At 44.6% G+C, this 23,629-nt stretch overlaps 1 protein-coding gene across 1 annotated transcript; it reads left to right on the forward strand.

Annotated features, from left to right (window-relative positions):
- Positions 1-1,970: 1,970 nt before the first annotated feature.
- On the forward strand, positions 1,971-23,007 carry LOC144947192 (monocarboxylate transporter 2-like). Its single transcript, XM_078876382.1, has 4 exons — positions 1,971-2,347; positions 8,947-9,090; positions 20,217-21,062; positions 22,775-23,007. Exons 1-4 carry the CDS (start codon positions 2,152-2,154, stop codon positions 22,999-23,001), a joined length of 1,413 nt encoding a protein of 470 aa, XP_078732508.1. The 5' UTR covers positions 1,971-2,151; the 3' UTR covers positions 23,002-23,007.
- Positions 23,008-23,629: the final 622 nt, after the last annotated feature.

The raw sequence follows: 23,629 nt of genomic DNA on the forward strand, positions 1-23,629 counted from the left end.
CACAGTGTTATTTACCAATGCGTTGAGTTTTATTATGATTAGGTGTATTAAGTCAATGTCACCGACCTGTGCACGTATGTATGCAGCTTAACGCTTGTTTCATATCGTTCCCACGGCACGTTTTAAGGGGACTGCCATCACACGCTACCCATTTGCATGGCAATTCAAGAGGCAGGGGAGCAATTTAATGCCATACCTCACTTTTAATAGCCTTAATAAATAAATACACAGCATTACATTGATATCCGCACCATTTGTATAAGACAAGGTTAGGTAACACGAAAGCACGATGGTTTTGCTTTGTAAGCTTTCAGGAACATTTCCGTCTTGAATCGACTGCAGCACTGGCTGACGGTGACGAATCACAGACAGTGACCTGGCAATGAGCTCTCAACGTAGCTGGGACGAACAGCGCAACGTGGGTGGGTAGGTGAGTGGGCTGGCGAGTGGGTGAGGTGGGTGGGTTGATCACGGTGGCATGCACAACGGGCTATTTTACTATTTTATTTTACCAGGTAAGGCCCACTGAGCTGTATAGCTCTTTTTCAGAAGCTACCTGGCCACAAACGATAGCTCAACGAAATGGCTTATCACGTGCAAATGTATAGCAGCCAAATACTGTAAACGCACGTTTCTAAATGTGGGGTGAAAAACCGGAGGACCCGGAGAGAAATCCACGCCACCATGGGGAAAGAGACACGCAGACTCCAAATATACAGGTGTGTTGGGATCGAACCCACGACCTCCTGCATACCGGGCGAGGTACTTAACATCTCGCCACCGTGAAGGGGACGGAGGTGAACAAGCACTCGCACGAGTGCCCTTCACTTGGCTACTTGACATGGGCCCTCAAATGGACCCTCACAGTTGCACGTCTCCTTCAACTTGAAACACAAAACAAACTTGTTTCTACACACCTGCTTATAACACGCACGTCGTCGCATATTTTGTAAAGAGAAGAAGATTGCAACGCATTGCATCAACGTGTGTCAAGGCACGCGCCTTCCCATAATCAACTGGGTGCAATTTAAAATGATGCAAGCCTCGGTAATAGTACGTGTGTGCGGCTTGTCTGACTGTTCCGGTTTGTGTGGTTTCGTGATTAGTGTGATACCCAGTGCACAACATTATACTCGTTATTTTAATGACTTCAAAATACAAAGGAAGCTGGGGTTTTTTTGGAGGGGTTTCAAGAACAGATTAATTATACTGTTGAATTCACATTCCAGACTAGCCGTAGAACATGAAATCTGTACCATGGACACATTGCAAGTCTTAATTTTTTCCCTACAGTTGAAAAATAATCAGAGGAGGTGGATAGGAAGTTTTTGAGGGCTAGTTCCATTAGCTGCCACCTCTGAGACTTGGGATTCAGGTATCGTCCACCAGTGATGAAGCTCGGTTCTCAAGCGTAGTGCATTTATTGCCTAAGCGTGGTCACCAATGACAGCACAACAATCAATCGTAGAAAAATGCATTCGTACATACATTCGTTTTTTTTTCTACTCAAACACTCCAGAGGTACTTTCTCGGGCTTCCCTTCAATTGAGGCCGTGCTGCCAGCAGCGGCATGGGTAAGCAATTGCAGGGCTGCACCTTTACCTATAAAAAGCAACTTGAAAATTTCGTGCAAAACAAATTCCTTCACGTATCTGTCTCTCCCACAAAGGTTGTTGGGAAGGGATTAAAGTTGTGGCATTAGAATGTAGGTCACAATGGTGCCAACATTTCCATGCAGTCAGCTGTGCAAATATTAGCCGAGCAAGCCTTAGGTCCGGCTTCTTTGGAGCATTTCAGAGTGGGCATATCAAAGACCTGTAATGGGCTGCACAAAAATAACCAAAAATAATAAGAATAAAACTGCAGGTATTCCAAAAACCAGCAAAATATATTTCACATTTTTCGTGCATTCGTCTCGTTATTATTACTATTGTAATTCGTAATATTTTTGGTTCGCTTTTCCTTTTCATCAGATTGCTGCCGCTAACCCGCGGTTGGGCTGAAGACCGGCGACGCTTGCGCGGGACACAACGAAAACCGGCGGGAAAGAAGGAATTCCTGTCTCCGCTACTTTTTTTTTTCTTCAAGTGGAGTTCGTTTCAACTTGCGAAGTTAAAAATTTGAATAAAAATACCTCTGCCAGTGAGTGCCATGGAGGAATACACGCCCCCTGATGGTGGCTGGGGTTGGGCCGTGGTCGTCGGGGCCTTCATCTCCATCGGCTTCTCCTACGCCTTCCCCAAAGCCATCACCGTGTTCTTCAAGGACATCCAGGAGATCTTCCACACTACCTACAGCGAGATCGCATGGATCTCCTCCATTATGCTGGCCGTCATGTACGCTGGAGGTGCGTGCGCTCTCATGCAATTTAGAATTTCTTTTATGTATTTAAACAGTTTGAAACTACTTGCTTTTATGTTACCAGGTAAGGCCCACTGAGCTATTTGGCTCTATTTTTTCGGAAGCGACATGGCCACAAATGATAGCTCAACGAAGTGGCTTATCACGTGGAAATTTATAAGCAGCCAAATACTCGAAATGCACATTGACTATAAATGTGGAGGGAAAAACCAGAGGGCCTGGAGAAAAATCCACATGACCACCGGTGGAGAGAAACACAAACTCCAAATATACAGTTGTCAGGATTGGGATCGAACCCAGGGCCTCCTGTATACCAGGCAAGGCAGTTGAGGGTGTGAGGGTGGGGGAGGGGCAAGGTAGTTGATAAAAGATGATCATGAATATAAAATCGTGTTGCTATTGGGGACTTAGCCATGAAAATCGGACAAATTGATCAAAGAGGTTCTCTTCTAACCTATCCGTCCTTTCAGTTTCAAATGAAGAGACGTTGGCTTTATAAATAAATGCAACCTCCCTCTCCATGTTTTCCAACGTGGCGTTGAGTCACGGCCTAATCTCGTTCTCTGCGTACGGGGGCTGCGGTTCTATTTCAGTTCAGAGCAAACGGAGAACGGCATGGTCATTAACACAGCCATCAGGGTCACCCATAGACCACCTACAAGGGCAATGCATGCGAGGCAGCCTTGTGATGCCCACACTCATGGAAAGTATGCCGGAGTAAGAATGTGCGACAGAGGCCAACTTATTAGTTTGCTGTAAGGCATTTACGAACTTCCCTTTGCATGCGCGAGTCAAAATGAAAGTGAAAGTTAATTCGCTCGTTCTCGCCACAGAGTGCTAACGCAACAAAGTTACAAACTTAAACGTCTCAGGACAAAAAACAAAGTCCTTTGTGGCCTAAATTCAAGTCCCTGGGTTGTGATGCGAACTGAATGAACTGTGGTCAAAACAACCAGTGCGGCATGCGGGCAAGTGGTGGAACAATGTTGGGCGACTTCGAGAAAACTGGAACGCTTCACAATTAATGCCAGACACCTGTGGGTTTAATTATTTTTAATGCAACCATTTTACACGCGACAAAGGCAGCCCGTGCTTTGCCTCCACTCGTGGCAAATGCGGCACGATAACGAGAGCGAGGCAAAGCCCGGCCACCACCTGTGGAGCTTCATTGCTTATCGGATTCCTCCGGTAAAAATAAAGATTTCCGATTCCGAGTAACTCTGAACCAACGCGTGGGACCAATGTGACATGAACCCCTCCCTGTCGGGAGGGTTTTTTTGTAAGCAATATTTGGACGAATTTTGAGCGAGCGCTCGCTGTCTGAAGAAGCTGACTCTTTGCTGACAGCCGGTCAACGTTAGGCTGACTATCGTTCACTGCTCCAGATAAAAGGCATACGTGTTGAAACGTGAGTAAGTAGTTCTCCTGCTCCTCAAGTGAGTGGTCTAGATTGAAGCCAGGAAGACATTGATCTTATCCTTGACATGTTGCTTGCGGGGGTGACTACACATGTGTACAGTTGCTTATACGCATACCTTTCTCTATTAATAATTGTTTAACGGTAAGTGTAGAACAATTTATCAATTAATATAACATCTGAAGTGATATTAAAATTGTGTAGTTGTGTGTAATGGGTTCACAATGCCTATGCAAGTCACTTAACAACTCGACACATTTGTCAATAACAGTGGCGTTTTTAAAGGGAAAATATATAAAAGGCGATGTTTCGGGCAATTTCCCTTCTTCATGGCATACGAATAGAGGGGCCGGAGATAGACAGAGTGGATCATAAGAGTTTGGGAGATTGTCCAACGCATTATCAGGGTCTTCTGAGGGCGGTGACATAAATCATTCTAACACATCAACTTCTAGACAATGGTTCAAGACCTCTCAACCACTCGCCCCCCCTGGCTTTTACCTATTTCCATTAAAGTCAAACATTCAAGCATTTAGCCAATCTGTGGCAGGATTTAGTTCTATATTTGAAACCCATTACAGGCCTCGGAGCATGAAAAATAAGAATAGTTTTTACCCTTTCTGGCAATAAAACAGGTGTAAAGATGTTCAAGCACCAAATAGAAACCTTTTGCAAGGAATCAAGTGTGCATTAACCAGAGGTGGGACAAAGTCATTGTTATGCAAGTCCAAGTCGAGTCGCAAGTCATCAAATTCATGACTCGAGTCTGACTCGAGTCCAAGTCACATGACTCGAGTCCACATCTCATAGGTGGGACAAAGTCATTGTTATGCAAGTCCAAGTCGAGTCGCAAGTCATCAAATTCATGACTCGAGTCTGACTCGAGTCCAAGTCACATGACTCGAGTCCACATCTCATAGGTGGGACAAAGTCATTGTTATGCAAGTCCAAGTCGAGTCGCAAGTCATCAAATTCATGACTCGAGTCTGACTCGAGTCCAAGTCACATGACTCGAGTCCACATCTCATAGGTGGGACAAAGTCATTGTTATGCAAGTCCAAGTCGAGTCGCAAGTCATCAAATTCATGACTCGAGTCTGACTCGAGTCCAAGTCACATGACTCGAGTCCACACCTCTGGCATTAACCACGGCATTTGTGGTGAACATGCAAAGAAACATGCTCTGATTATAATATATGCATTGTCTTTTAAACTCATTGGCCTACACCAGAGACAGCCTTCTTTATAGCCTAAGAGACCTTCCATGATCGGTTTAACACGTAGGCTTTCACGGCCAATATTATGCATAATAAAGTTTTGTTGGGTTAGATGGCATGAATACAAATGTGTTGTTAAACCCGCCACCACCTGACACAGCCAATTAGTAACAATTAGAATACGACGTTTCGCTGGTGATTGCAACCAGCTTCATCAGGCGATTAACCACAATTGTGAAGAAGCCTTTCTTTTTTTGGACTTAAATAGAGTGGAAGTGATGTCATCGCGGTGAGCCTATTGGTTGCGACGACCAGAATGGGGGTTAAATGTTGTGGGTTTACTCTCCAGCACACCGGCGTGTCGAAGTAGCCAATAATTGGCACTTTTTGTTTACGTGACAAACCTTACTGGTTGGCCGTGTCGGGTGGAGGTGGTGGGTTTAACGACGCATTTGTACTTGCGTAATCTAACCCAAAACAAAACAAAAACGTTGTTATGGAGTTTCCATGATGGCGCCAATTGAATGTGACCTGTTGCAAGGCCCCAATGGCACCTTGACGTTTTCATTTGAATAACTGCTTCAACAAACAGCTGATCACAAACATCTCTAAAACTTGCGAAGCACAATGAAGCAAGTCATGAAATGAACAAGAATTAACTTCTAGTGTGAAGTTGCTAAAAACATAATTGAATATGGAACAGGTGCTGAATATCTTTGGCAACGACTCTTAACTAATAATTGCGAGGCTATTTTTAAACCACTCGCAAAAATCCCTCACGGGCCAAGTCGATGGCTTTTGGTGCGAGCTTATTTGTATTCTTTTAAAACGTTTGAACTTTAATTTCGAAAACTTCTTACGGCCGAGCGGACCAATTTTCGTGTCAATGCCGCAATTTACAGCGCGATTTTGTGCGGCGGATTAACGCGCGGAATCCGCATTCCTTTCAAGTTTGAAGTCGTGGAATGGGTTTTCACTCGACGCACACAATTCAAATGTAGAATATGCCGCCTTATTATCCTGACATGGTGAGATAGCTCTGAGCTGTGTGCATCGAGGTTCCGCGGAATACTGAACCCCGTGACATTGTAGCAGCTTCCACTGCAAGCCTTCCCTCAACGGTAAGTTAACCTTTCGCGTGTCACGATCAATCTGCAGCAGAGGCATGCCTTTTGACGTGAATATAAATTACCTTCCTGCGTGGAGGGCCATTGGCTCCAAAAAAATACGTGGCGGTGTAATGTCTTTGTACCGCGTACGATCTATTGGGGGTTTGCGCACAGAGTACGTATCCGCATATCCGACCGTCACATGTCCACCCTGCCCAATTAACCCCCCGCGCCCAGTGCATTATTTACGCATGACGCGACTTGTAATTTTTTTTTATTTTTCAATGTTCACAAATATGACCTTTACCCTGTACAATAATGTATTCTTAATCTTGTGTACATTTACCTCTAAAGTAGAGTAAATAATTATCCCATTATTAAAACACCTTATTGCCTATTATTTGTGTTCAGTAACCTATTCGTGTCTGGTGTCACTGTCATTTTCAATCAATGTTCACCTTTTTACAAATCCGCCTATATCTCAGTTCCCAGCGAGTCTGATATGTGATGATTGTACTCTACTATAACACATTCCTGCAGAGGGAGCTGGTAGGAACGTTGGGTTGCTCGGTCAATGGCCAGGGTCAACGGCGGCGTGGTGTATTCCACAAATATGGCCGGCGTGAGTAGGTTAAACGTTGAGTTTTATAAGGGCACCACGGGGTGACCAGCCCCTCCCCACCCCTCCCACCCCCTACCCAGCCCCACCCCCCTCACCCAGCCCCGCCCCACCCTCCCCTCTCCACCCATCCCCACCCCTCCCATTTTTGGATGCATGATGGACGGACGGACACAATAATCGCCTGTGGGCTGGTGGAACCAGGTGGTTCCTACCAGTATAAAACAGAGGTAGCAGTGGTGCGTTGGTTAGCGCACCGAGCTCTGAATCCGGTAACCCCGAGGTGTTAACTACCTCGCCTGGTATACAGGAGGCCGTGGGTTCGATCCTGACCCTGACACCTGCTGCTGTATATTTAGAGTTTGCACGTTCTCCCCGTGGTCGCGTGGATTTTTCTCTGGGTCCTCCGGTTTTTCTCTCCACATTTTGAATCAAACATGCGTTTAGATTATTTGGCTGCTATGAATGCTCACGTGGTAATCCACTTCTTTGAGCTATTATTTGTGGCCAGGTCGCTTCTGAAAAATAGATGTATAGCCTTGTGGGCCTTACCTGGTAAAATAGAAATAGTTGAGTTAGTTTAGTAGTTGAGGTGTAAGTTGCAAAGTATTTTCAATCAAATTCTTCTCATGTGGAATGAGGTAACCACATCTACTCTGTATAATATTGAAACCAAATCGTACTGTCATTCTGTATAATAAGTCTATATATTCTCTACCTATATTGGCGTTTTATCAATATTCGTTTAATCTGTGTTGATCAGAATACATTCTCAACATTACTACCTGGAACTAACACTCACTCTCCATAGAGAATTGTGTTTTGCATTTCTTGCCAATGAGTTTAATGTGCATTAATTAAAAAAATGGTAATTTTAATGAAGTGACACATTTCAATGTTTAATAAACACGCGCCCATTATGTTTACTGATTTGGCCACTTGGATATGCTCACTTCCAGGGTTTGTTTATTCTAACAACGTCTCCGCTAGCGGCTAACACGAATGCTTGTCTTGCCAATCGCTTGACTCGCGTTGTGAGGCTGAATGTCAGAGCTTTGGCGCATCAACGTACGCAGATGGCGGTGGAAAATGAAACGCAAAACGAGGAAAACAAAATCGTGCATTCACACCAATTCTGTCTGATGTTTTCCAACAAGCCCTATGTCCTTGGATGCGTGGCAATGTTTTGTTCTACATTAATTAATGGTTTACTACCTGCGACGTCGTGGATCAAAAACGTGGAGACTCGCGAAGAAAAAGTCAAGTGCTGCAAATCATCGAGCGTGTGGTCAAAACCGAAACGTGCGCAAAAAAGCACGTGGAGAGATTGCTGCACGCTTGGAACAGCATCGTTGATCCATAAGAGAAGCAAGTGGGCTTGGGCCGGTGGGCAAAACTAATGATGGGGGATGGCAGCCAAGGGACGGAGGTGCCACCAGACAAGATCCGATCGTGTCCGTCCGCTTTTCGCCAAGCTGCAATTGGCTTCCGGTTCCCGAACGAATATCCTTCGAAGGTCGCACTCGTTACACACAAAGTGCTTGCCACAAATGAACCGCAATGCCTCGCTGATCTCGTCGAGGAGTGTAAGCAAATGCACAAACACCCCCCCGGTTGTCCTCACGGCAGCAGCGGCTTTTGGCTAACCTTCTTGGTTCTTTTGGTAAAGTCACGTAGAAGGGAAGTAATAAAATAATAAAAATAAAACATAATAAAACAATTCTCACGATGTTTCGGCCACAACGCAAGCAGCCGTCCTCAGGTGAAAAACCAAGTCTGTCGAGGCGACAGCGTCTGAATGCCTCTTGATATGCATATTCTTTTGTCAAGGCGCTCTTTTCCCCCCTTCCAACCCAGCTTATATATATGCTCCAAGCACGTGTGCTGTTTCATTCAGACGCTGTCGCCTCGACAGACCTGGTTTTCACCTGAGGACGGCTGCTTGCGTTGTGGCCGAAACGTCGTGAGAATTGTTTTATTATGTTTTATTTTTATTATTGTATTACTTCCCTTCTACGTGACTTTACCGAAAGAACCAAGAAGATGAATCCCTGCAGTCACGAAAGCTTCAAATCGAAATTTTGGCTAACCGTCGAACAAAGACAGTCACCGCCATTGCGCGGCGCTTTCAGACACGCTTCTGCTCCGCAAGGCCACCTTCAGTTGTGAACCCTTTGGGCAACCTCGGTCGTGCAAATATACAAATATTTTTTTCTCTTTTCAGGTCCCATCAGCAGCATCCTCGTGAATAAATACGGAAGCCGCCCCGTCGTGATTGCGGGCGGAATCCTCGCTGGAACCGGAATGATAGCAGCGTCGTTCTGCAATACCATTTTCCAGCTCTACTTCTGCATTGGCGTCATCGGAGGTATGGTCCGGGACTGATTTTTCCCGTAATTTTTCATGGGCTGCCCTAAGGCAAGTGCTTGAGTAGTTCAGCACAATTCAGCACGGGTTTAGTTCAGCACGTTTTGCTTTAATCTCATCAAGGGCTCCTCAACCGATAAGTTTTACGTGAATTATCCATAAAATGTGCGATTGATCGTTGCGGAGGAGGTTATGTGACCGTCACACTTGGTGCCGTGGTAAGCGCGCCGTGCAACGAACCCAGAAACCCAAATTCGATTCCAGCTCACAGCCAACACCAGTGACGATTATCTGAACCTGGGCTGCCCCAAGGTCGATTCAGCCTTAAACGATGCGCTGTGTAAACATCCACACCTTCGATTAGAATGGTTGGATATGTGCGGTGTGAAAGAAGTTCAACATTCATTCTAGATTTGAAGCTTTCGTGACTGCAAGGATTCATATTCTTAGGTTTTTTTCGGTAAAGTCAAGTAGAATATTCAACATACATGCCTACATAGACCTGTGCTGCAAGGTTTTGTCGTGTGAAGCGGTGATTATGATTTCACACGCCCTTGAGCAGATCTGGGGTAAGACCGTGCAGGTGTGTACATTCCTCATTGTTCATAACGAACCACATCAAGTTCCTCTTTCGTTGGAGGCGCCCAGCTCCAGGTTATATTTCGGTAACATTAATGTTCTACATTAAATGTAATTATAGCTGAAGAGCCTTATGACTGGTGGGTGGCTTCATTTTTTACACAACGGTTTGCTTTATAAACACTTAGATATTCAAGTAATAATTACGCATATTTTTGCCAATCCACAGCCATGTCTTTTGCAATCTGTAAATGCTGTAACAAAGAAGGCATTGCCCAAGAGTGGTGGCCAAGCCTTAGGGTGTGATCGTGGAGGTCGTGAAGGTCTTATATAGTCTGTCTGATGAGGCCAATGTCAGACGAACCCGTTTGTGTTCATTGTGAGGCCCTTATCACAAATCTAATTTTGTATTGACGCTGCTGTGCATATGTAAAAAAAAAGATAATAATTGGTTAATAGTTTTCGTATAAATTGAATTGTTGCGACTGTACTGCGTGCAGTTAAAAGCACTCCAGAATTTAAACGGCTGCCTGGAGGCATGTACGATCGTGGCATTGCTGGAGAAATTAATTGTGAAACATACAGCCAGAGGACTGCTACTAGCAGTTAAAGTAACTGCTGCTGCCAGCAGTTATATTAACTGGAACGCCATTCATTAATCAACATCCAATTTTTTTCTTTTGCCCCCTCCATGTTTGGCTCCGCGTACAGTGCGGAGTTTGTCTCCGAGCTCCGCTTCAGTTGGCGAGAGCCTCGTGCTGAATATCCATCGGCTGAGTTTTTTGAAGGCAGATGTTTAGCGATGTATTAATCAGCCTCAACACGGCCGCCCGCCCGCCATGCAGCGAGCCCATTAACCCCTGCAACCATTTGTGGTCTCGCGAACACAGAGGATCAGCGCTCTCGTCGCTTTCTTTGCCATTTTCACATCTCCTCGTCCGGATGTGTACGACTTCGCCATTCGACTCCCCGCGATCCCTCAGGCGTGCCCTCGTGCAAATTTGCCACATCCTTGATTTATTCGTGTAAACGGAATGGGATTATATTTTTGCAAGTGTACGTTAATGGAATCATATTTTCATTCGGCAGAGTGTTATTAGTTTAATTACCTAGAGCAGGTTGCAGCATGCCTAGGGTTTCAGAATTACACTCATTTTATATTGCATGCTGCGTTCATTTTGTTGTTGTTGCCTTGTTACAGTTATTATGTTATTCTTTCTTCATAAATGATCTGACGATAAATTGGACAGCCTTACAATTTTTCAAATTTTTTTTTTTAAATAATATCCACCTTTTTATTTTTACACGATTTTTCGCATCAATTGTATTATTTCGTGGAAAAAAATACATAATTTTATCGCTATCATCGCTATTATTTACACCTCTTCCAAAACATCTGATCAAGCGTGGCAAAGTAGGCCAAATACCCTCCAAAGGGGCTCTCTAAAGCTCCCTCTAGTGATGACTGATTACCGTGGAAGAGTAGACCAAATACCCTCTAAATCTCCCTCAGGTGTAGGTCCCTTCAACCAGCAGTGGTGATGAGCCAGCAATTGCAGGGCTGCACCTTTATCTTATTTTCTTCTATTAATTGTAGTAGCAAATGTACCGCAGTGTATTTTCACTTTTATACGTTGAAAAAAAAAAGTCACAGGGATGAATGTGTTTCGTATAAATACCGAGAGCTAATTTTCTCTTCTCGTGGTGAATTTTGTTTGTCCTTTAAGATATTCTCACAAATCCATGAGACTGAAAAAAACGGGAATTAGTTTAGACGTGATAGCATTGCCATACCAACGAGTAAATTATTTGTTAAGTTAAATTACACCCACTGAAGAAGTAAATTCGTCTTCGAGTAAGTTCATTTGAGTTCAAAATTGTGTTTGCTGTGAGATTAGGCCATACAGAATGACTGGCGTCACGTACGTGTGTATCAAATAATATGCCGCTTCTCTCCTCAGTAGATCACCGGGCATTGTGGGTATGCCGACGGGCATCTATTCATATTGCATGTTACAACCTACGTTACCGGCGAGTAATGATGTTCAATATCGTTCAGCGGGACATTGTGTACTCGAGCAATCATTGGCAAAGCCGTAATTCATGGTGATGTTGAGATTTGAGTTTCATGGATTACAACAACAAAAAAACACCCCCAGACCTGTGTAGATTTGTCGCCTTGATCACACCTGTACCACGAACCCGTTCCCACGAGGTCAAGCTGGGGGGGGGGGGGGTCCCGTTACATTACCGCCTGCTCTCTGCATTTTCAATTTTCGTTTAAAATGCAAACATGTGATACCCCCCCCCCACCTTAAAATGTAGCACCAAACTGTTTGTTTTTACCATTCATTGTTGACCGTAACCCACGTGGATGGGGATGAGGTCATGGTTCTAAGCCACGTGAAAGGGACGGTAAAGCTTGCTTTAGCGAGGTGGATTCCGACAGTCACCCCGCCCGCACCCCCCGTATTAAATGTGTTCCATTAACGAAAAGGTGTTTGATTACAACTCGGGGTGGGAGTAAGGTGGGTGCGGATCTGTGATTGGCGGCGTGGGGCAGTTTTTTTTTATCAGACAAGAACCAGCGGCACATTTGCCTGTACTTAAATGGACATTCAGCTGCGTATTGTAATGCACACTTATCGAGAGGCAATGCAAGATAATTACATTCGAGCTTTGCAACCTTTATCACAGCAGACTCTTTATCTTATAATGAACCACATTCATCGCATTCAACAACAATCTCATGATCAGCAATTTGACACCACGATTTCAAAACATGTTGTATGCGGCTCTCAGATTTGTTTTGTCCACAAATATGTGGAAATTTACAATGTGGCGACATGCGCGTGATCAGTTGCAAGGTTATGTCAGTGGTTGAAATTGGCCATGTGATTTCGTCTAATTCTATGGTGCAGCACAATTTGCTTGTATATAGAGGAGTACCAAGATGCAAGGGGGATTTGCAGAAGCTGTGATGGCAGAGTAGTGAAGCAAGCCATTGCTGAACGGGAGTAAACAATCGAAGAAGCACACGGACACGAAAATACATTTCATGATAAAGGTGTTTTTTTTCTTTTCGGTTAGGTCGCGTAAATATAAATGTGTTAAATACACCACCACCCAACACACCAGTTGTAAACGTTGTGGGTTTGCTCTTCAACACACCGGTGTGCTGAAGTAGCAACTTAATGGCAAGTTTTATTTACGTGACAACCCCTAACTAATTTGCTGTATCGGATGGTGGCGGTGTTTAACGACACATCTATATTTTGCATGCTCTAGCTAAAAAAAAAAATACATCTTTATTACTAATAATAATGGTCACATGTTAAAAATACATTTAACAAAAAAGAGGCTTTTTTTTAATTCTCTACTTTAACCGATGCTGCTTTGGTGCACTGAACTTGCAATCCATGGAGGCCCACCGGTTCTGTCTCCCTGCACGGCAGTTAAAACAACCGGCAAAGACTTTTGAAATCTCGCCGCCACCGCCACCTCTGTCTCTGCCCACCCGGCAGTATAAAAGGGTGCACCCACAGTGAGTCGATCTGCGGAGAGGTGGCAGGTTGTGGCGTGGTAAGAGTGTGTGCCCTGGAAATAAAAACGTACTCGGCACCTGGGGAAACACTCAAAACAGTGCAGTTACAGGCTCGTGACCTACTTGCTGTTCTGCCCAATTCGGGCATCTAATAACACTTCACGGTGGGTGCGTCATGCCCGGCACATGTTCTCAAAAATGGCCCACTAAACCCTTGTCTCCAAAGCACAGGATTACAGGCGTGTGTGCCAACACGCTTGGCACATCCACAGAGTAATCGGAGATATTCCATTAGAGTGGCACTCCAACTCCTTTTTTGGCAAGCCACGGACTTTTCGACCACCCCTCGAAATGATAACGGTCTTTACGATGATAATGGTCAATTGGAGGTTGCAGTGATGTTTAAAGTTCCAAGTGACGGCTACATTTCTTGTTTATCGCTGTTGCTGAACTTTGATTGAGGATGCTCAAAGCGCAGAGATATTTCAGCAATATATGGGAATGTATTTTCAGTTTTATACGCAGTGCTACGAAGCTGCACTGACTGGGACTTGTAACTTTAAGAATCAACGTCTATGCACTACATATAGTAGATTCATATAAACATTTATGCAATACAGCAGCAACATACACAGGAGCTTGAGATGTAGTTGAATGGTATTTACATTCTGTATCAATCTAAATTGGGTTGTGTAAGTATTCTAATGAATCCAGCATATGTAGTTATTGATAAATACGGTAGGCTTTCCCCCCCTTCCCACTGTAATTCTACGAATTATAAAAAATTCAGATTTCGGATTTAATTCAAGAATATTTGTTTTACATTGCGGTGAATTGAACCCATTACGGACGTCAACATAACCATGGGAGTCCTTGTGGAGAATATTAATGAGTAAATAAATAGGCAGCAAATAGGTCTCCTCTAGAAATATTTCCCCCTGTTGGAACAAAAATCTTACTCAGCCCATAAAGCCACATGGCTTTCTGGGAGTGGACAGTTTGAACAGAATTGATTCAAGACAGGCAAACACTGGATCGCTTTCAACATACATTGTCTCTGGCCTGGGTCCAGCATATATGGTCTCGTCAGGCCAAGTCTTACTTTGCTGGTGAGACAATGTACGTTGAAACCGGTGCAGAGGTTGCTTGTTTTGGTTCAATGCTTTTGAAAGTATGCATGCGCAGAAAGGCCGTCAGGTATGGCATCTTGAGATGTCGGTTTATTCCGATTTCATTTGAATCCAAATTGTATTGAGATTCAATTGTCGTATATACACACACAAGTCAAAAGTTTTTGATTCTTAAACTAATGACAAAATGCATGTTTTGCGAAAAAAATGTCACCTAATTTTTGAATCAATGGATCGTTCTATCACCAAATGGTGTGTTACTCATTTTGTAGAGATTAAAATTCGTCACACCAACACATCACTCCAGAGGAAAACCCCACATCTCATCTTGAGTTTAATTACGTAGCATTTTGTGGTTTGACGTTAATAATAATATTAATGATTTATAGCCCAGTGGTTAATCTGCTTGCAATGGTTGAGTGGTTCGAACATGATCTCTGCCTTGTGCACCACCAATGCACCCAGTCCTGCTGCAAGGCTGAAAATAAAAAAAAACGTGTTATTTGCGTGCTCCTATCCTTACCTTACTTTTCCAAATGTAAGGGTTAAATGATAGTGTGTACTCAAATTTACATGTAACAATGCGCCTGAGCCTGCCTGCTTGTCAGAGTTAAGTAGCTCTTGAACTAATGCCCTCTTGGCATTTGGATAATTAAGTATTGCATGAATTAATTTATTCAATTATAAACAATTTAAGATCATTTTTTGTTACAACACTCCCAAGCGGGTTCCTGACAGATTGAACGTGGGCTGGCAATCCTCTCCCGTTAACAGCCCTGAGCTAGCGGTGGAAATTCCACATTCCCATGGCATGGAAGGGATGGAAGTTCCTCTAAAAAACAAAAAAGCAACCGCTGTTGACTTCACAACAAATTGGTACCCATATTCTTTGGGTCTTTCGGTAAAGTCACGTAGATAGGTTCAAACTAATGACGGTCGCATGTGTTGTGATCGAAACCTCATGGTTTCTGTTCATTTAGTTTTTTATTAATTTGAAGCTGTCTACGCGACTTTACCGAAAGACCCAAACAATATGAATTCCTGCAGTCACGAAAGCTTTCAGTCAAATTGCTACTTTATTTTACCAACCCCTGAAGGGATTACTACGCCGGGGTTGATCCCCCTAACCGGGATACGAATTCGCAACCCTCGGATTGCGAGCCGTGCATTCTATCGCCACGCCACTCTGCTCGGAGCAATGCGTCCGGAACGTCAAGTGATGAGAGCGTGGCAGCGGTGAAACACTCGCACTCGAGCAATCGTTAGGAAAAGCCAATTAACACGTGAGTTGTACGCTCGGTCATACGTCGGCAAGCGTGCGTGTTAAGAGCTGGTGCTAAATCTGATTGGCTAAGTTTATTGGAAACTTGTGGTTCTGTCCATCAAGCGGCGGGATGTCTATGTAATCTGCTGGATGGTTTTTAGATGAGGCTATTTCGAGCTCGTCACGGCGATTGTCTTTTTCGCCGAGCCATTTCATCCACCTCGCTTGCACCGAGATTCCAGAAGGGGGACGAGCAGCTCAAGGTCACGAGATAGCGGCTGTGATGTCATCGTGAGCATCGGCATCACGTGTGTGGCTACTGTAAATACTTTGGTGTATTTACAGTAGTTGGTGCGGGGTGTTGTTAGGATTCTATAATGTTGACACTGATCTTTGTACAACCGAAGTAAATGGAAAAGCATGAGCCGCTAAGCTGAATGGCAACAACTTGAGCTCTGTTTTACCAACAATAGTCCAACTGCCCCTATCGTACGACCAGATGAAACCGGCCGCATGTCTTCAACCAACAATCCAACCAGAATCTGCATGTCGGCTCGCGTGGAGCTGCTGGGATGGATTGCCGCATCGCAGGATCACGAGAGGAGGCGGAGGCTTGGGGGGGACGCCTTCATCCAGCAGTGGGTTGACCATGACTGACAATGATGATTATGATCATGATATGCCTAGTAATTTCCTAGAGAGCTTGAGTCGAGCATAAAATGTAGAACGTGTGCGATAAGGAGTGAACAAAAAACGGGCAAAAGCAGATTTGGACAAGTTAATGTTCATGGGACGGAGCTGTGGCACTCTGGTCAGCACACGGTGCTCTGAACTGAGTAAAATTTTCAGCCACGGCTGACATCAGTGATGTGTGAAACCTATAAACTGGTTGTGCTGCTCCCCCCCCCATCACTATCTCGCGCTGACCACCATGGTGAAGTATGGTCACAACCCTCATGGCCAACATGGTATAGGGAGGCCTTCATTCAGGAATGGATTGACGAAGGGTTGTAAATCATGACTTGTTAATTTTAGAAAATATTTACACCTTGAAAATATGGCAGATGTATGCATCATTGACTCTGGCACACAACGTTCCACCCTTTCTTCACGATAGAATTTTACAATTGGCAACAGGCTAACAATGCCCTCCGATAAGGAGGGTAAATTGAATCTTTGAACCCTGACAATCTGCCACCTCTGTGGCACGCACGCGTTAACGCACTGCGCTACTTGAATTGTGCAGCTCATCGTTCCTCGATTGGCTCGTACAATTCGTACCATGGGCACTAAATGAGTGTATTAGGTTGGCAGTGGATGTCCTACAGATAGGATTTTTAACCTGGTCACAAGTGATGTGACATTTCCACTCATGGCTCATTAACACCATGGGACATGTGCACTGAGAAACGATCCTTCGGAGAGCAGTAGGGGCACATTTCCAACTCCCCACATATATCTAAATGATATTGACCAATGCACGCCGTTCATCCCTCCAGCGTTGCAAGCCACACACTTTATCTGCCTCTTCATACTTCCCTGCCGTAGAGCGCTACTCAAAGGCTGCCTGTTAATCTTTACGGCCACCCAGTGTGGCAAGCGACAAGGTATGCTTCGGAGTTTAATGACCTTGTTGACTACTGCGTGTGCACACTAAAAACGTGTCCTGTGCAGGGGTCAGCACAGCACACACCATCTGTCGAACTGTCCCCTGCGTAGGCTTTCGGCACAACTTAATATACGTACACACTCGGTGGATGTAAAACTCTCTACCCGATGACTTGTTCTTCTTTGCCGAGTAGCCTTGTCGTTTAAGGGTCTGAATAGTTGTTGGATTTAATCGCCCTACCTTCAAATAACCCCAAATTGCGCTAGGTCTGAACAGATCTTTGGAAGCTCAGCAGGGTTTGAGCCTGGCTAGTACTTGCACGGGAGACTTCTCTGGGAATACCAACCCTTGATAGTGTGGGCTTATGAGGTGACCAAGAGGGTAGCAGTACAGCAAGTATGCATTGAATCCATCTCCTTGTGTGCATGGATTGTCTTCGGGCGCTCTCGTTTTCTGCCAGATGCCGACAATCATTTTTCTAATTGACCAGACTTTCCTTGGAGAGCCTTGGGCCTCAGTGGTGTTTTCCTGGATGAACAACGGACATTGTTTACGACTATAATAAAGTAGCGTAATTGTAAATAATTATAGTAATAATAATCGTGTAAGCTTGGGCTTAAATTATTTTAATGTTTTCAAATGTGCTGTACAGTAGTAGCAAAAAAGGAAAATTGGCACAGCATAATAAACTGGCACTTACTGTAACACTACATATTCCATTGCATATCACACACACACACGAGCCGTTGAATATGAATTCATGGGCAAAATAATTGCAATGTCAAGCACCTTATTGCTCATTGCAGATGGCTTTCAGTGCTATAATAAATGTAAGCCGGATTTGCTATGAATTATTTATACATTGGCATTCGTGTTTACAGCACAAACATGCAAACATCTCACTTTTAAATATGGTTTTCTAAGTATGTCTTCTTAATTTGACGTAAGTATGCCTTGGCACATTACCGCATTTGCAACTCAGAAATGCGTTCTTAATTACATTTGCAATATAATTGCATTAATTCAGAACACAATTCGTGGAAGTTCATGAGGACCAAGAAATGCATTATAGAAATAAATTATACACCTATTGCCTGTAGATTAAGCTTTAATTAATCCGTTAAAGCCAAGGATAATGTATTATTGATGCAGTCAAAAGTAACAATACTTGTCTAACAATGAATAATGAAGGTTTCCGAACAATGTTTTAACTGCAGCAGGTGAATGTCACATTTGATCTTTGTACGTGTTGTGGTAACTTTTTTTTTATTAAATGCATACAGATATTTGAGCATACTCTTACCGTGATTAAATGGCAGTCTTGTCCCACTGGTAACATATACACACATTACACACATCAAAAGTAAGCTACAATTATACACACGTGTATATTAAATACATTTTACATCACTAATTACGATGAAACTCCTCATGGATATATGTCAATGAAAACATTTAGATTACATATTGTATATATAATCATTTATATCATGACCAAATCACACAGAGTGGGCCTGATCACATCAGAAATTGGAAGCTAAGCAGGTTAAGGGCCTGGACAACGCTTTGATGAGCGATCATCATGCGTGAGAAACCAGGGTGATAGGCGTTGTGGGATAATGCAACAAAATGTATATGTTGTCCTTCCTCCGCACTTACGATTTGTATCTCTGTTAAACTTCTTTCGCACCATACGTAACCAACCGTGTTAATCTGAGGTGCGAGTGAAGGACAACAAACTGAAATACAAGATTAGCATGGTTGGCTACGTACAGTGCAAAATAAGTTCTACATACGTACATAAATCCATTGCTGTTATGTACTACCATCCACTTTCACCAACCCGCATTGACTAGCATGGTGAAGTATGGTCAAATGTACCTCCTGTGCTGCAAGGCTTGGGAGGCCCTCATCCAGCAGTGGATTGACAAGACAGGGCGTATATATACATTTACATCAGTGCATTATTGCATTTAATGACATTGGAGAATGAGTTTTTTTTTACGTATGCAGTGACAAATAATAATTAAAGTTTGGGGTTGACTGCACCGGTTTTTCTGACACTCAAAAAGTAACAGTGTATGTCTAAAATCTAAAAGTGCAATAGCTTGGTAGATGTGCACTGTTTGAAATTAATCATAAGCATGTTGCTCCGCATAATGTGTGCTCTGAGCCTGAATACAAGCTTGCGCACAAGTCACATTTTTTTTAATAACAGAGACAACAAACTCAATTACCAACTTTAAAAGGTAAATAAAAGCAGACATATTAAACTTGCCAACAACCCAAGAAAGAATATGAAGAGTAATGCAGGCGGTAAAACTACGTAATGTTTATTTATTTATTTTAACATACCAGTAAAGTGTGTTTCTACTGCGCAGCTTTTCGCAGTTGTGCGGCGTAGCTCTCCGATGCGTTCGCAATTTGTGCCACGTGTTTTGTTCGAAGCAATGTCCGACGTTTCACTCCGTGTGCTGGGGAGTTTTCTCACTTCTCCACTTCCCGAAGAAGCTCCCAGAACATGTACCGAAACGTCAGACATTGTGCCAGTCAACACCATGGCATAACTTGAAAACAGATCAGAGAGTGAGAAAATGTTTATATTAAGCACTTTAATAATAATAAAAGCAATACTTTCATATTATGTAACATCCAACAATGCTGTACATTAAATATAAGGATAGAATCCCATATACAGCCACTACCGAGCCAATGAAAATCCCATTGGCTTGGTATTAGTTCATTAGGTTTACCAGATTACAATCCCCAACTTCCCAGCCAAACTGGCAAACCTTCACAGGAAGGGGCATCGGTGGTGGAGTGCCAAAAAGTTACGACTCCTTTTCATCAATCGGTCCAATGTCCAAACAAGTGATTCTATATTTTTCAGGGTATGTCTCTTTAAATTATTTTTCTTGGAGACAAATCCCACCCTCTCATGCCCATTTATGCAATGCCGTGAACGTGGTAAATACTCAACAGTCGCACCGTTCTCTTCCAGGTCTGGGCTTGGCATTCAACCTGCAACCCGCACTCACGATAATCGGGAAGTATTTTTACAAGAAGCGCCCCATCGCCAATGGAATCTCGATGGCCGGGAGCCCCGTAGGCTTGAGCACCATCGCTCCGCTTAACCAGGTCCTCATCAACAACTTCGGCTGGCGAGGGAGCTTCCTCATCCTGGCCGCTTTGCTCTTCAACTGCTGCGTGGCCGGTTCTCTCATGAGACCCGTGGGACCCACTCCGGCCAAAGACCCTCGGAAGAAGGGCAAAGAGGAAGCGCCGAAAGACTTGGAAAACCCCCTGCTCGCGACCTCAAACTCCGAGGCGAAAGACAAGAATGGAGACTCGTTCTCCAGCCGCTTCATGCAGCTGCTGGACCTGACGCTCTTCAAGCACCGCGGCTTCCTCATCTACCTCTCGGGAAACGTGATCATGTTCTTCGGATTCTTCGCGCCTGTTGTTTTTCTCGCCCCCTACGCCAAGCACATGGGCATCGAGGATTACTCGGCGGCCTTCCTGCTCTCCATCATGGCCTTCGTCGACATGGTGGCGAGGCCTACGACAGGCCTCCTGGCGAACCACCCGCGCATCCGGCCCAAGATCCAGTACTTCTTCAGCTTCGCCGTCTTCTTCAACGGCTTCTGCCACGTCATGTGCCCCTTCGCGTCTGACTACACGGGGCTCGCGATCTACGCCGCCTTCTTCGGCATGGCTTTCGGCATGGTGAGCGCCATGCTCTTCGAGACGCTCATGGACCTGGTCGGGGCTCAGAGGTTCTCCAGTGCTGTGGGGCTGGTCACCATCGTTGAGTGCTGCCCAGTGCTTCTGGGTCCACCCATCGGAGGTAAGGGCATTGGACACGCTTCCAGCCAAACGGTGCTTCTTCCTGCCCGTGCACTCACTTCGTGCTGTTGTGCAGCATTCTCGGTAGCAACAACAACGTGCATCTCTCCGCATTCATATCCGGAAGTATTTTTTTGAAGAAGGCAAACCCAGCACCGGTTTTGACCTCCTGGGTCTCATCGGTTTTCTTGATTTACAAACATGCCGTCGCTGAGTAATAATGGTCTGGGAAGCCATTAGGCCGACAACTAAAAAGCATATTTAACTTGTATGCGGAGATACAGAATGGAGCCGGAATATTTATATGCCTCTTTTCGTGAAGGGTTAAAATTTGAGAGAGCGACATTATGTGGTGGGATAATTTTGAGGAGTCCATTGTGCGACCGGATTAGCCATTTAATGACATTCCTTCGCATTGTTGCCATTATTATTTTATTATCGATACAAGGATGCAGGTATTTAAAATCGTTCATTCCTTTCACGTTACGTGCATCGAGCGGGGGACCTGCCTTTGTGGAATGGTTTAGCCCTCCTGGACTAGCGATCCAGTGCTCTCCGGTTCGATTCCATCCTTTGCCACGGCAGTTAACATCGGCACACACCCGGCAGTATACACCGGCACAACACAGTGTGGTGGGGTAAAGTGTGGTGTATGCCCACCTCTTCCAGGACGGTCTGGCCACTATGAAAGACGAGAACAGAGGGGAGAGCGCTTTTGAGCCCCGCTCCAGTGAAGGCCCGTGCTGCTAGCAGAGGCGTTGAGTGCTCAATTGCAGGGCTGCACCTTTAAAAAAACATATGCTTCTCATATTCTTGGTTCTTTCGGTAAAGTCACCGTAGAAGGGAAATAATGAAATAATATAAATAAAACAATACAATTCTCACGACGTTTCGATTGCAACACAAGCAATCATCATCAGGTGTGAAAACCACCACCGTCGTGATAATTTTATTGTTTTATTTTTATTATTTTATTATATCCCTTCTACGTGACATTACCGAAAGAACCAAGAATATGAATCCCTGCAGTTACGAAAGCTTTAAATCGAAAAATATGCTTCTCAATGAGCTTGTTGAACGGGTTTGTCTGCTGTTTATTTCTACTGTTAGATAACTATTCACATGCCAATTAAAAAACTGCTCATCAGAACACATTTTTAAATGTAATTATCAGGCCCCCCCATGGCGTAAAGGGTAATCTTCAACCCGAACGAACTCTGGCCCCTGTGCTGTTAAGAAGCACTATTGCCCAACAAGTCATCAATTACATATTTATTTTTAAGGCCACTGTTATTGACGGATCGTCTCCTATTTTTATGCTTGTGCACCACCGCACCTCCGATTAGCACGGTTGACTACGTTACAGTGCGGAATAAGCTCCAGCAAATATACACACACATTCAAATGCAGCGGCATCACCGAATAATTAGTTTGAAATGATCTCCCTCCCTTCTGCTGCTGCTGTGTGCCTTAATTGGATACAAATTTTAAAAAATACATCTTGTATTGGAATGATAGGATTTCTTGCCTTTGTTTTCATTTATTCACGCTTATTGTTCATGTATTATTTTTCTCTCTGTCACGTCAGTCAATGAAACGGCGTGTGGTTTTTATCGATGAAACCCGACGTTAAGAGCTTCTCGGCTCACGGGCTATTTGAAGATGAACAGAAACTGAACTTCCTCCACTCCGCCTGTCCCCCCCCCCCCCCAGGCTGGCTGGTGGACGTCACGGGCGACTACAAGTACATGTACTACGTGTGCGGCGCCATCGTCATGGTGGCTGGCATCTACCTCTTCATCGCCAACGGCATCAACTACCACCTGCTGGCTAAGGAGAAGCGCGAGCGGGAGAAGGCGGCGGGCGGCGAGATGGTCGCCCCTGGCACGCACAACTCCCCGCCGCTTGACGCCGCGGAAATCAAAGAGAGCAATGCCTAAAGGGTACACGGGCGTTGTGGGGGGCAGGGGGGGGGGGGTGGGGATGGGACACGGTAACACGGGAGAGGTTCTATTATTTGCATCGTCGTCAATCGCGCGCGCGTGGTCGAACCACTCGCGGGCCCCGGAGTTGGCTCGAGTGGATCTCGAGGAGAGTTTCCATGGCTGCGGTGTCATCGCGCCCCAGCCATGCGCCACTTGAGCTTCTTCTGGGTTTTGAATTCTGCGCTCCGAACCCACGGCTCTCGCCGGAGTGTGTTTGTCGGTTTTTTACCCAATGGTTAATGAGAACTCGGCACAAAGTAACTCGACACATTCGTCAATAACGCTGTGGCCGATAATTATATGTATATTTTTTTGCCATTGTGTTATTGACGCGGTTGTTTGTTGCTGAGTGTTTTTGTTGTTGTCATCGGTGCTTGTGCACCACTGCCAACGGCGCAGCAGCAGCAGCATCACCAAATAATTCTTCGGTATGGCCTCGCTCAGGAGCAGAGTAGAAAAGCAGAGAAAACCACTTTGTCTGTTGCACAGCTGTGGAGCGCAGTTAGTAAGGTAGACCGGTGAAATTCTAGAAGGTGGAAAACCTTTCTAATACTGTATATCCGGATTGTTTCCCGACGTGACA

Source organism: Lampetra fluviatilis, chromosome 44 (assembly GCF_964198595.1).
Source record: "Lampetra fluviatilis chromosome 44, kcLamFluv1.1, whole genome shotgun sequence".
In the NCBI taxonomy this organism is placed as follows: domain Eukaryota; kingdom Metazoa; phylum Chordata; class Hyperoartia; order Petromyzontiformes; family Petromyzontidae; genus Lampetra; species Lampetra fluviatilis.

Bases quoted from the DNA above. Each gene is read 5' to 3' on its own strand.
- LOC144947192 (XM_078876382.1), top strand. From the start codon at position 2,152: ATGGAGGAATACACGCCCCCTGATGGTGGCTGGGGTTGGGCCGTGGTC. The intron at 2,348-8,946 runs GTGCGTGCGCTC...TTCTCTTTTCAG, and splicing joins GGCCGTCATGTACGCTGGAG to GTCCCATCAGCAGCATCCTC. The intron at 9,091-20,216 runs GTATGGTCCGGG...GTTCTCTTCCAG, and splicing joins CTGCATTGGCGTCATCGGAG to GTCTGGGCTTGGCATTCAAC.